Source organism: Armigeres subalbatus, chromosome 2 (genome assembly GCF_024139115.2).
Source record: "Armigeres subalbatus isolate Guangzhou_Male chromosome 2, GZ_Asu_2, whole genome shotgun sequence".
Classification (NCBI taxonomy): Eukaryota; Metazoa; Arthropoda; class Insecta; order Diptera; family Culicidae; genus Armigeres; species Armigeres subalbatus.
Genome location: NC_085140.1, coordinates 309,363,901 through 309,378,858, shown reverse-complemented (window position 1 = coordinate 309,378,858; position 14,958 = coordinate 309,363,901). Strand labels below are relative to the sequence as shown.

General features: G+C 37.0%; 1 protein-coding gene across 8 annotated transcripts in view; it reads left to right on the top strand.

Annotated features, from left to right (window-relative positions):
* Positions 1-14,958, top strand: part of LOC134212565 (carbohydrate-responsive element-binding protein) — a 182,562-nt gene that overhangs the window by 31,804 nt on the left and 135,800 nt on the right. For all 8 annotated transcript variants that reach the window (XM_062690549.1, XM_062690547.1, XM_062690546.1 and 5 more), the window contains one exon: positions 2,954-3,771. In XM_062690549.1, the coding sequence (XP_062546533.1) occupies positions 3,308-3,771 (464 nt within the window). In that variant the 5' untranslated portion in view covers positions 2,954-3,307. The remainder of the gene's footprint in view (positions 1-2,953; positions 3,772-14,958) is intronic.

The window sequence follows — 14,958 nt, the reverse complement described above, 5'->3', positions numbered from 1 at the left end:
TTAGAGAAAAAGGCATAGTTTTCACAAAATTTGAAAAACTAAATAACTCGAAAACATTTCAGTGGACTGGGGTCGCATCAAATGATGATACTAATAATGGTTAATCACATTTCTTTCATAACAACAAAATATGTGAAAGTTTTTAAATGCTAGACGCGATGGGTCCTGTGCACCTGAATGGTGGAATGAGCCGATTAGAAAGATCTCTATTCTGAGCAATATCCAGTTATCGTCAACTGTTACCAAGTTAGGGAGTGAGTGCTAGTAATGGAGCCCCTGAACAAAAACCGAGAGTTTACGCTTGAATCTACAATTTCCTGCAAACTTCCATAAAATAAAGTTGCTTCACTTATCAGGGTAGTAGTTCCATACAATTGTTTTGCACTGGGAGACTGAAATTTAGTTATATTAACTAATTTGTCAATGTAAACGCGCTAGAGGGTCCATTACTAGAACAGAAAGTTGGGTCCATAATAGGCAACAGGAACATGTGGAAATGGAACATGTAAATCAAATGGGGGGGACCATAATACGTATGTAAACAAACTCGATGTTGCGTATTATGGACCCGGGGGTGGCCATAATAGGCAACCTGGCTACATGATTTTAAAATACATATTTTAGTAGAAAAAATGAATGTTTTACCATGTGTTATGTACGAAACGCGATGCTGATACCTGTTGCTTGTCATCTAGTGCTGCAGAATGGCAATTTGTAATGAGTCTTACTCTAGCGAAGCGATTGAAGTAAGTTTCCGTCGTTAAGGGGTCCATTACTAGCACTCACTCCCTAGATTCCGGACGACAGGAGAGTTTTAAATTTAAAGTGCATCTTAATTTAAAACATTTTTGGAACAAAAGAGATTAATAAGCTGTTTATTGTTTTGTAAATCCTTTCTATTTAAATTGTTTTGTCTTCTAATGTTTGGTTACGTTGCACAAGAAAAGGTTGTAATATTAGATCAAATACACAATGATATATATTGCAGGCTGGTAGAACAGGTGCACCAAAAGTTCACGAGACGCCCCTGTATATTTGTTTAACCATCATTGGGGCTGTATCAAGTCTGTTAATGTAATAAGTAAGTAATAAATAAATAAATAAATATACATACATACACACAGACATACATTATCTCAATTTACCGATTGATATTCAGCCGACGGCTTGCCAGGTCTTCTATCAAAAATTCTGTTTTCGAGTGAACACCTCGATGTTATTCCAAAATACTCCGATTTCTATCGAAATGTGTCTCATATTTCTTCGTTAGATTATAGTTTCATAAAATCTTCAGTTTTAGTAGTTCTACTGTTTTTTTAATGTTCCAAAATAATTTATTCTCAGTTTTGCATGCTTGTTGTATATTCAAAAATTGTTTTCTTCAGATGTCCGAAAATTAATGAAATAATAAAGAACATAAAATCTTCTTCTTCTTCTTATCGGCATTACATCCCCACACTGGGACATTGCCGCCTCGCAGCTTAGTGTTTATTGAACACTTCCACAGTTATCAACTGCGAGGTTTCTAAGCCAAGTTACCATTTTTGCATTCGTATATCATGAGGCTAACACAATGATACTTTTATGCCCAGGGAAGTCAAGACAATTTCCAAGCCGAAAATTGTCTAGACCGGCACCGGGAATCGAACCCAGCCACCCAGCAATGTCTTGCTTTGTAGCCGCGCGTCTATTCGCCACACATTCGAAAACAAATCCTTTCTCCAAAGTCTCCACGCATAATTAAAGATCTATCGAACGTTATGCTCTCTATGATACATAGAAGAAAAATCGGCGCTGAAACATCGATATTCCGATATATCGATACGTTTGGAAAATTTGAAGCACGAGCAAAAAATCCGAAACTAGGTTTTGCATCATCGCATCACACATCACATTTTTGCTATTTTCAACGTATTGTATCTGATGTTTGCTATTCCAGTTCTTTGTACCGTGCTGTGTCCTTATTTCGTTCACCTAACACAATAAGCTATGTCTAAGAACTCTAAAAAATAACCGTTAAGTATTTTGAAGCTGCAATTTCGCTACATAGTGTCATTTTCTATATACAATTGAAAATAAAATATGTTGGGATGCATTCATAGACTTAGGTTCCAATAGCGAAAACAAACTTGAGCAATTCTGTGGTCCTAATTCCAATAATCTGAAATGGCATTGTTCCTAATTCCGTTCATTCGTGTTCCTTATTCCAACCACCCGAAAAACATTTGATTTCTTGGAGATGTTACTTAAAAAGTTATTTTCTCCCAAATTTAAAATACAATGAATGATATTTCCTTAGTTCAGCCAAGTTGGCAATTTTTGTTTTGTTTATTTCACTTACCATTCAAGATTTGTACGAGTTCAACATGACTAATGTGACTAATGCCAGTAGCATTAGGTACCACAGATAAGAACAGAAACGATTCTCTATCGGAGTTCCCCACTTTATTGTTGTATCACTGTTTCGTTTAAATTAAATATTTGTTCAGTATACTTTAAAACACCGGAAACCCTACTTCTACAAAGTATTCATGGATTTTGGTAAAACATAATCTTATTTGTAGCTCAGAGGCGGCAGTATTTTGATAGTGGACTCGAAACTCGCCAGGAAATATCCGGATAAAGCTTTAAGAACAAGAACGCCACAATAATATGGGTTGTACTGTTTGGACAGCTTCCCATGTTCTTCGGAAACCCTTTCTTAACATTGTCTAACAACCACTTGATAATTCGTCAATCACCACTGGAAAAAAACTGCGTTTCCACGGCATGAGTTGAAAAACGTTCCCATAACCATTTGGCGTAGAGTCGTAAACGGAGTTCCTTTCCTTACCTGAGAACCTACCAATCGTTATCTTTCTACGCCGGAGGAAAAATAATTTAAAATTATATTCATTGCTAAATATATAACTTTTGTTCTAATGTTTTTATTCATTCTTCTCTTCTCCAACAGCTATGCCGCGTGATATGGATGTATGATATTTACGTAGTGTGGACCAGACGAGCGACATACCCCCAAATAGCCCGCCTCGCTGTCGGTTACCAGAGCTGTGAATACTATCAGCGAAGTCCGGCGTTTTCTCGGTGGACGCATATTCAAGTGTGATTGTGTGCCGTTGTGTTTACAAAATTCGCGTTCGAAGAAGCCCTTCAACGACGCTGGCATTTGGTTGATGTTATTTATAAGCAGTTAAGAGAGTGATTTTTCTTGCGCAAAGTGCAACAAGTTGTGTTATTGTCACTGGGTCTGGTTGCGCTGTGAATGCCGGTTGAGGAGCAGACAGCCGCGTGAATTGTGTTTGAAGTTATGACCCCGGGTCGCACGACTAGGATGGAACGGGGCAGCGTAATTGGCGCCGAGCTCGGTGCCGGCGCCAGCACTAGTAGTGAAGAGCGTAAGAAAACCGGCGAGACTATCCATTCCGGTCAGTTTATGGTTTCACATTTTGAAACCGAAGGCCAAGAGGATGAGGATGACGACGATTTGGGCATGCAAGTGGTGGTCGAAGATGTGAAACCGGCCATCGTTGATACGGTTATTTCGAATATTATCTCGAAGCGCAATCCGGAACTGTCGATGCAAACGGCCAGCTTGATTGCCAGCACCTCTAACGCAATCGTTCCACTAAGGAGTGGCACGACTGGGATGGAACTTATCAAATATGCACAAAAACGACAACCGTTGCAGCTGACCGGTCGGTACACCTCGTCGCAGGTCGAGATTGATACGGACTTGTCGACGGTGTTCAATACGCTGAATGTCACCTACACGTAAGTAAGCTGGAGACAGCATCCTGAATTAATGTGTTTGCTATGCATAGGATTAGTTACAAATTGATTTCTGCCTTTCTTGAATTTTTGTTCTAATGTCTCTATATTAAATTAGGAATATGCTTAAAATATGTGCATTATGGTGGGCACACTATGCACATACACCACAAAAAATCAAACTCATTTTTTTCGAGATCTCAAAGAATTTTCTCTTGCTTCTGGTAGCTACTGTGAGTATTTCAGCCAGCGCTTCCTGCTGCTCAACGAGCATGAAGTTAATATGGGAAAATCGACTGAATGTATAGGAAAATAATTTCATCCACTCTTTTACTTCTAAATGGCGCTGTAATCATGCAATGCCGCTCATTAGTAACTCTCACAACATTTATATTACATACTAGCAGACCCGACGAACTTCATTTCGCCGTTTGATTTATTCGCTAATTAGTTCTCAAGTTTTGCAGATATTTCTGTTTCATTTGTATGGGAGCCCCTCTTTCCAAATTGGGAGGGGTCTCAAATCATCTTAAGAACCTCCCCCGGACCCAAAAACCTCTGCCTACAATTTTTTACGCCGATCGGTTCAGTAGTTTTGGAGTCTGTAAGTTTCAGACAAACAGAAATTCATTTTTATGTATATAGATTACGAAAAGACTCCTGAAAACCGCGAGCAATTTCGGGATTTTTTTTTAAATATTTAAATTCGGTAATTGTTTGCCAATATGAAAAATAAATATGTTAAATATTGTTAAATATCTTGGCTGTGCATATGCACATTACCGTTTTCGAAATGGACAAATTGATATGAAATTTTCGAAAAAGAATCCACGTGTCTTGGACGGACTCGAACCCTCAAACTCCTCCAAGACACGTGGATTTTTTTTCGCAAATTTCACATCAATTTGTCCATTTTGAAACATGTGATGTGCATATGCATATACACATAATATGCAATTAAATGGTAAATATGTTTTTTTTTTCAACTCTTACTTAAACCCGACCTAGGATACCCCGACCTTTTAAAAAAAAACTTCGGGAATAATTCCGTGTCGATTTAGTTTAAACAATTACCATGTGAAAGCAGACATATTCCGAGAAAATCGGGGTAGATAACCGACAAAATAAGTTTTCCTCAGATTAGGGAATTAGTTTTGCAGATAAACGTTCATATTCTACAGAATCGAACGTTAATCAAAAACGCCATTTTCTTACGCTCTATATAAAAAAAAAATATTTATATGGGAAAAATCTTACATGGGGGGAGGGTGGGTTGAAAAACCCAGAAAAAATGCTTACGTACGATACCTAATAATGTACGCGGAATTGGGCATTTACGTGTTTTTTCGCGGGTCTTCCTCCTAGATTTTTAAGGCGGTTTTTCAGCAAGTTTAAAGATTCTTGAAAGCCGACAAAAATCGAATTTTGAGGAAGTTGTTTTCAGTGGGACGTATCTTTTGATTAAAAATCTACTTAAGTGTATATGAAATTTTATGTGCGTTAGGAGCAAACACAAAATAAATTAAAACAAACAAGTTCAATTAAGAGCCAGTTCGCGAGAAGCGCGACCCCCTTTCCAAGGGAGGTTGCAACGATGTTCTCCGATTTGGATGAAATTTTCAGGGTTTGTTCATATATGTAAGAGAAGGCATTTTGCAAATTTTCAGATTTTTTCATTGAGGGGAAGTGGGGTAAAACGGCCCTTCAAAAATTATTGTTCAAAAATCGCAAAAACCAAAAAATGCAATAACTTTGGCAATGGCTGACCGATTTTGTTTAAATTTTGCACTTTTTTCTACTCAATTAGTACTTTGTACCAAGTGGTTAATAGGGTTATAAAGTTGTTTACTTTAGGAGAAAATTGACTTTTCGATAAAAATTGTCGTTTTCCAAAGGGAATATTTTTCACCAACAGATCTAGGATAAAAACTAAACCCGTAAGGCAATTAAGGAACTAAAGAGCTTTCATCTCATATATAATGTAGAAGCGCCAACTCAAGAATTTCTAAGAAAATCGCAATTTTCTGCAACACTGTTTATTCAAAAGAAAGTTCGCACAAATTTTGACCCTACTTATGTTGATGTTTTCCGATCTGGTGAAAACTGTTCAAACTTTTTTGTCTCAGTTGAATTTAAAAATCAGAATTTTCTATTAGGGGAGTGTAGAGTAAAATAGTCCTTTTAAAAAAAATGTCAAAAAATACAAACTGTTTCTTCTTCCTTTCAATTCATCTATATTTTTCGTCTCAATAGATACGTATATCCTTCGCTGATCTGTATTAGATAGCAAACTATTTGCAGAACAATTAGGACCAAAATAAGTGCCTTAAACATTAGCACGTCTTTCGCAAACTGAAACAAAAATGAACGATTTCGGCGAACGTGCTGTTGATATTTTTTTGAATCAACTACAATTAATGTGGGTACCGGTAGTGATGTTGCTTTTACATCTATGCGAACAAAAAACCAATTATTCTTAACGACAAATGAGCAATTTCGGTAAATTGGGTAAAATAGCTTTGTAAAAAGAAAATGTCAAAAATTCATAAATTTTTATATGTGAGCTCAAGCAGAATATACATCAAACTTATTGAAACTTATTTCAGTGCGCCTACTTAAGAATAATCAATCAAATTATGAATTTCTGCACATTGCACTGTTTGTTTGCAAGCCAGTTTGTGCGAATCGCAACTCCATTTTATCGATGTTTCAGCATCTGGCTGAAACTCACAAGGTTTATAGTTTCCTTCGAAATTCTTCCAAGCTTAGTATTTTTGGTTTTCTATCTTTCAACAATTAAATCCTTCACAATCTCTCAATCTAAAAAAATAACGTGAACTAGTCAACTAGTCATGTCATTTCTATAATATTCCGGAGGAGGTATTGTAAACTTTGCGCCGTCTTAAACTCCCGTTCAAAAATATTGTTCCACCAAAATATATTCCCACCAGTTCCTCCATGGTGACGTCTTAATTGCAAGAACGATGCGTGGTTCAAGAACGACCTAAAGCAAAATCCAATGCTTTAGCTAGTTTCCATCCATTCGGAAGTGAGAACATTTGTTTTGGTACTTTGTTTGTTACATTGGTACTTCAACACGGTAGTCTATTCCTCAGTGAAAAAAGCAATAGATAGATTTCTCAAACAGTATTGCAAGCTGTTACTACCCAAGTACTACTTCTTAGCAAACCACACCTTATGGTTTGTTGGAAATATGTTCATATAAGGTTAGCAAAGATTTCAAGAGAAAAAGGCTGATATTTAAGGCACCCTTTTACAATCAACTACACAGTTTTGTTGAGGTACTCAAGCACTTTGAGGTGGTGTAAATTAAGCCGAGAATAAAACAGTTTTGCTTGGTAATCTTTAAATTAATTGATTAAGCGATCTACAATTTACATACTTTATCTATGAGTGTAGAAACGTGTATCCTAAAATTTGAAGTATTTTCATGAGGGGTGTGTTTTCAAATCGTCAGACAATTGATACACTATCCTATTCAATAGTATACACATTACACATTACATTACGCTCTCCTTGTAAAAAATCAGCTCGTTGTAGAAAAAAAAGGTTTCTCCCATATTGTGCAAAATGAATGCAACTTTGTTGAACTTTGGAGTGTTTTTTACACAGTTGTGTAAACATAGAATCGAGGGTATTCCATTACCTATGAGATAAAATTGTCCAACTCTTGAAAATATATACACCCGATTAGAATTGGTATAGTCCATTCAGTCAAACATTTGGTTTAGATTGTATCTCTGTAATATTAGCTAGCAATTTTAAGGTTAGTAATTCAAAATGTATGAATGGTACACGGTTTGACGTTTTTGCACAATAAACTTGCAGAATTTGGTTTAAATTGATAATGATGGAGGATGAAAGAGAGTTATGAATACCACACAATCGTTACAAGCTACAAAACAAGCCTATGGTAACCTGATGCAAGTAGGTACAAAGAAAAATATAATCTGAGAAGCAGCTCCACCAACAAGCTTATGTTTAAACGTTACGAAATTGCTCATTTGCCGTTAAGAATAATTGTTTTTTGTTCGCATAGCTGTAAAAGCAACATCAAAACCGGTACCCACAGTAATTGTAGCTGATTCAAAAAAAATATCAACAAGCATTTTCGTTGAATCCGTTCATTTTTGTTTCAGTTTCGCAAATAACGTGCTAATGTTTAAGGAACTTATTTTGGTCCTATTTTACTTCTGTTGTAAATTGTTTTGCAAATAGTTTGCTATCTAATATAGATCAGCGAAGGATATACGTATCTATTGAGACGAAAAATATAGATGAATTGAAAGGAAGAAGAAACAGTTTTTTAAAACTTATGTATTTTCTGCAAGAACTCACATAAAAAATGATGTATGTTTTGACATTTATTTTTAAAGGACTATTTTACCCTACACTCCCCTAATGAAAAATTCTAATTTTTAATTTCAACTTAGACAAAAAAGTTTGGACAGTTTCTCCCAGATCGGAAAACATCAACATAAGTAGGGTAAAAATTTGTGCGAACTTTCTTTTGAATAAACAGTGTTGCAGAAAATTGCGATTTTTTTAGAAATTCTTGAGTTGGCGCTTCTACATTATATATGAGATGAAAGCTCTTTAGTTCCTTAATTGCCTTACGGGTTTAGTTTTTTATCCTAGATCTGTTGGTGAAAAATATTCCCTTTGGAAAAACGACCATTTTTTATCGAAAAATTCAATTTTCTCCTAAAGTAAACAACTTTATAACCCTATTAACCACTTGGTACAAAGTACTAATTGAGTAGAAAAAAAGTGCAAAATTTAAACAAAATCGGTCACTCATTGCCAAAGTTATTGCATTTTTTTGTTTTTGGCGATTTTTGAACAATAATTTTTGAAGGGCCGTTTTACCTCACTTCCCCTCAATGAAAAAATCTGAAAATTTGCAAAATGTCTTCTCTTACATATATGAACAAACCCTGAAAATTTCATCCAAATCGGAGAATATCGATACAAGAGGGGGTCGCGCTTCTCGCGAACTGGCTCTTAAAGTAAATTCCCTTTTTTCCGGGTATTGGACTATCCGACTTGGACATTAATTTACAATGTTCTGAAAACTCAGATGTGAATATGTACATTATGTGTAAGATTATGATTTGAAAAATGTATTGGAGGTAACCACTATCTTTCGATGGGACTCGAATCCACGACCCTCAGTACGCTAGACTGGTGCTTTTCACCAACTAAGCTACGTCGGCCTTCGCAACTTAGCGGCTACTGAAGAATGTGTGTAGCCGCCACACATTCTAAATACTCACGCTCCTGACTTGACAGATATAAGTGATTCGACCATGCGTCCAATTAGGGAAATTCGGGCTCATTCAGTCGCTAAAATATAAGGACAGGAACACCGTCTTCGACCAGAGGCCGTACAGACTGAACTCTTAACACCAAACAACGGACAGGACACATAACACCCAGTGGACCGGTGGAGAATCATTCGATCACGAAAAGTTTTCTACTTACCGGGGCGGGAATCGAACCTACGCTCCATAGTCCATGCGTCTAAACGATTGATGTCGCTAACCACACGGCCACGAAGTTGCGCTGTTTTCGATCCAAAGCGCCCAGTTGCATTCAAACACGAATAAATTAGTGGAAGTCAAGCTCAACCGTCTCGTGTCATTTGGAATCATTTCTACTCGATTTCACTGATAGCTATTCGCCATGTCTATGTCCGTAAGCCCAATGGACGAGTTTACATCTGCGCGGATTATTCGACTGGACTCAACAAAGTCTGTGGAAATGTTTGCTCAGTTTATCGATAGTCGTGTCTTCAGCATCATCGATTTATCTGACACATATCTACAGGTCAAAATGGATGTGACACGCACGCTGTTCAAATTCATACGCCTCGCTCCAAGGGTGCAATCTGCGTCATGATCATTCCAGCAACAGATCGACAGCATGATTGCCGACATTCTAGGCATTTGCTCTTTTAACGACCTAGATTCATAATGTTGAGTCACATCGTGAATCGCCATGGAACTTCGCCATTGGCTCCGGCCTACGCAGTGATACGAAGTTCCACATTTTTTTACTGGGATGCCACTTCACACTGTACACGGATCACAAATTACATCTCGCAATCTTTAGCTCGCAGAAAAGCATTCCGCTGCACAATTGAGGTAAGCCGGTCACGGGATCGAAAGTCATCCCAAACCCAAATGTTTCACCTGACTACACTCGGCAGGGCACGCTCAGTATCGTCGGTGATACTAAACTACCGTGTGGTGGTTCCACAGCAGTTCCAAAGGAAAATCATGAGAGAGCTTTATCAGGCGCACCCAGTCAGTTTCGTATATTGGGCCAGCAATAACAACAAGATCAAGGATTTCATCCGCAACTGCAATCCCTGTTGTGTAGCCGGGAAGGCTCTGGTAAAAACGACGCTGGCATTGTACGATGTTCTAAAAAGTTGTTGTATGTCGTTTGTATCATTTGTTCTAATAATTTCAATTAATAATGTTAGGGTGATCCTAATAAATAAATATTTTGATTGTAGCTTTTTATTAAATATCTTGGCTGTGCATATGCACAGCATATGTTTCGAAATGGACAAATTGATATGAAATTTGCGAAAAAGAATCCACGTGTCTTGGAGGGACTCGAACCCTTCAGTAGGAGGTTGAGGGTTCGAGTCCCTCCAAGACACGTGGATTCTTTTTCGCAAATTTCATATCAATTTGTCCATTTCGAAACATATGCTGTGCATATGCACAGCCAAGATATTTAACAAAAAAATGGTTTTCGTACGGCCGAGTTGCCGAATAATATGCAATTAATTGTAGCTTTTTAGTTTCAATTTTTAACGAAATGACGTCTTCTAGAATAATTTTCAGCATATAGCACAATGAACTACTGAATAAGTATGAAGACAAGAAATTAGTGGAGGACAAATGAGCTTGTTTCTCATTTCTGAGAAAAATTCCTGTGTGGCAGTGAAATTGTTCTTGGTGTAAATTATGAAAGGTAATTATTTAATTGATTTAAAAGCATCAAAGTAAGCTTGATATGAACAGCAACCGAGATCCACTAAAAAATATCAATCGTGGTACTTCGCCAACAGTCAAAGACATTTGGTCAACAATAACGGACTGGAGTGACAGTTTATCAGCAGACTTCCGCATGCCCAGCAGCATGATAATCTCTACAATTCACATCAGCATTCGAGAAAGATTCTCATCAGAATCTGAGAGGAATCCCCATCAGCATCCGAGAAAAATTTCTTCCAAAATCATCGAAGTATTCCAACCGGAATCCAGAAGAATTCACACTGGATTCCTTTCTGTATCGTTGAGAGATAGCGGGAATCTGTGGGGGATACCTTTCATAACCCATGGAGAATATGCTTCGGAATCTCTTGTTGATTTGCTTCGGAATTCTTCGGGTTCGTTTGAAGATTTGTTTTGGAATCATTCAAAGATTTGCTTCGGAATTCCTGGACGTTTCGTTTCAGAATACCTCAACGATTTATTTCGGAATTCCTGGAATATTTAATTCGGAATCTCTCGACGTTTTGCATTGTAATCTTTCAATGATTTGCTTCGGAATCCCTCGACGATCGGAATCTCTCTGACGATATGCTTCGGAATCATTCGACGATACGCTTCAGAATACATCGACGGTTTGCTTCGGAATTTCTCGAAGATTATTTCGATCTCCCTCAACTATTTACTTCAAAATTCCTCGACAAATTGCTTTGGAATTCCTCAACGTTTTGCTTCAACACCCCTAGATGATTCCCTTCGAAATCACTACCCGAGCAGTAGAAAATAACTCAATAGTACCTCATTCTGTTATTGATACCATACTCTGTTATGAACTAGCCTTGCATAAGAGGTAAAATACCAAAGGAGTAATACAAAAAATTAATATGCAAAATACTTTAGGCATAACATGCTTAGGTATTTCAATACCAAACGAATAATAATGCCTAAAGTATTTTACATATTAATTTTTGGTATTATTGTTTGGTATTTTACCTCTTATGCAAGGCTGGTTCATACCAATTTCTGTTACCAAGGTCGTCGTTCCTGTTCGGTTAGATGCTTCTTTATGGAGTCCCTGGAAAATTGATTCGGAGTCTCGCGACGATTTGCTTCGGGATCCCTCGACAGATTGCTTCAGAATCCTTCAACGGTTTGCTTCTTCATTCCTGGAAAATTCACGTTGGAATTCTTGGAGGATTTCCGACGGAATCTCTGGAACATTCTCGTTGGAACTCCTGGAACATTCCCGTCGGAATTTCTGGAATATTAGATTTTCATTGGAATCCCTGAAATATTCTGGAACATTCCCGTCCGAATACCTATAACATTCTCGTTCAAATTTCTAGGATATTCCCGTTGGTATTCCTGGAGGATGAAGGTTAGCTAGAAAATTCTCTTTGAAATCCCTGGAACATTCCCGTTGACATCCTGGGAGGATTTGGACTCCGTGGAACATTCCTGTTGGAATCCCTGGTTGATTGCCTTTATTATCCCTGGAGACTGATTAGAAATTGACATGAATTTCAGTCGTCTAAGACGAGTTAAGTAACTCCATTTAATTCCACCAATTATTTCGATATCTTTGCAGATACGTATTTCGACCACAACTGTCCCTGCCCTTCGGTTCAGAAAGGGGAATGGGCGCGTTCTACCAGGTTGGTCGAGGCAGATTTCTATCGAGAACAAGTTTGATATGGACGTTCAAAAGTGCCTGAATGAAATATAAAGCTTGTGAGGATCGCTAGAAGGTGGGATGAAAGATCATTCGTCTATAATTTATTGTATGTAAAAGAAATTTATTAACAGCATAATATGTAGTTTAAAACGAATTTTTATAAATTTACCAATTATAAATCTCACTCGCGTACTTTGATGATCTTATCTGCACCCGTCGAACCATTCTGAACGGCCGTCGTGAGAATATCACCTTTGAAATACCACTAATCCATGATTTCTCTTTTCTATTTTCATAAATCAAATATTTAATAACACGGAAAACAATTGAGAGGCGGTCCACAATAATTAAATGGATTTTCATCATCAACATTTTCCACTCCCATGTGCCTTGGACTAAAAATGGTAAAAATGAATCGTAATTCCTGAGAAACAACACAGGTTATTTGTAAGTGAGTAGGCACCTAATACACTACTATCTTCAAGGTAAGAAAATTTTGTTCTTTTTTCAAAAGCATATGTTTCAAACCATGTATTTAAACTTATCGACATGTCGAGACGACATGGACCCACCGAATACAAGTTTTATATGGACAAAGTGGCACCTGGGAAAGTTAAAAGTTGGAAAGTAATCAAACTTTCAGCAACCATAAGATACAATTATATAACGGTTTCATTACTGATAGTTTTTCACAAATTGATAGGGACCAGTGTATGATGGAATAGGCAGATCAGACGAGATAAAACTTTAATATACTATCACGACTTGAAAGTTTCTTCATTATCGGTAATTGAAATTTAGCTTGTGAAATATTAGTGCAACTGGACGATTTGAATTGGATAGTATTGGACAAATAGATGGAAGAACAAAGAACAAAATAATAAGTGAAATAAAATAGGTAAGACGAAGTGACATTGTACGAAATATTCTGCATAATTATGACTAAGGGATATTGAAAACTAAACATAACACCTTTCGAATCAATATAACAATATCTCAGTGAAATACGTGAATGTAATTACGTAGAAAACATTAACTGACTAAAACAGACAACTCCATTCACCTATAGTTAATGAAAAAAATGACAAGATGATATCATGCAGATGAATCTACATAATTAAGACTAAGACAATCGGAAAGAATAGGTATCAATCAAACTTGTAAATATAATAGCTTTTGAACCAGTTCAACAGTGTCTATATGGACGACATGATCCTTGCACGGCTGGAGAACTGCTTCAAAAGTTAGAAGCTTGTATTTTTTATAAACCGGAGATTGAATACTATGTTATACGTAATAAAAAACTCTCGATTCAGTTTCTTCGATGAAGTATTGGGCAACATGCTTCATGCGAGTTGAAAAAACTGCTTCGGTAGATTTTGACCACCCATAACAACAATAGACATCTACATGACATAAAAAATTGACAACATGTTTTGACATTGACAATAAAATGACAAAACTGACCTAAGAAATCTTACGAAGTTTGTTACGAATAGACTCATTGACTAATTTAACATGAACGTAATTCCCTCTGATTCAGTTGCAACAGCGTCTTCTTGGACGACATGTTCCGTGTACGGCTGGCAAACTGCTTCGAAAGGAATTATGCAACGAGATCATCAAAGGCCTGGCGCAGAGGTTTCTACTCTATTCAGAGTCCCGCCAGTAAACCTTAACAAAAAAACCAGATTAATCCACCTACAGTGAGATTTTGACCCTTCCTTAAGCACCAAACGCAATACAACGGAACGGCGACGAAAACGGCAAATTTGACAGAAAATATATGAACTAACTGTCAAATTTTCCGTTTCCGTCGCCGTTCCGTTGTATTGCGTTTGGGGCTTTAGTTATAAGGATTTTTTTCCAGACTCCAGTATTTAAACCGAGATAAAACTACTCAGCTTCCCACGGTGATTTACCGTGAAGCTGACAAAATAATTGCCTACCCAAAGGCGGATGTCAACTTAACGAATGATAACGTACTCTGCTTCATGCTGCCTATCTATAAGGCGCTCGTCGGATTGAATAACTATTGTGACATGGTTAGTAACTATCGTAACGGTGGTTTAGTATATTGTACTCGTAATTTCCAGAGACCTCGATATTAATTAATCCAGAACTAACTAAATCAGTCATTGATCTGAGCGAAACTCAATAGCGTTCAATAATAACATATATTTCGCCTTATGGATGCCTAATTTGGTAAAACTAAACTTGTTCAATACCTTAAAAATGAGCGAGATTTTTATGGTAGTAAATTTCAGAATTTGCACACATACGCACACATACATGCATACAAGCGATCTATTAGTGTCTTAAAACATGCTCACATTTGCTATCTAGCTTCCACTGAAGAAATTTTTGAAATCCCTTTCAATTTTTACGTTTTTTGCTTTTCTGAGAAGATTTTCGTATATATGCTTCTATATGTTCCTAAATTAAAATCATTTGTTTCTTTGAAACAAATCAGAAAATCAGGCA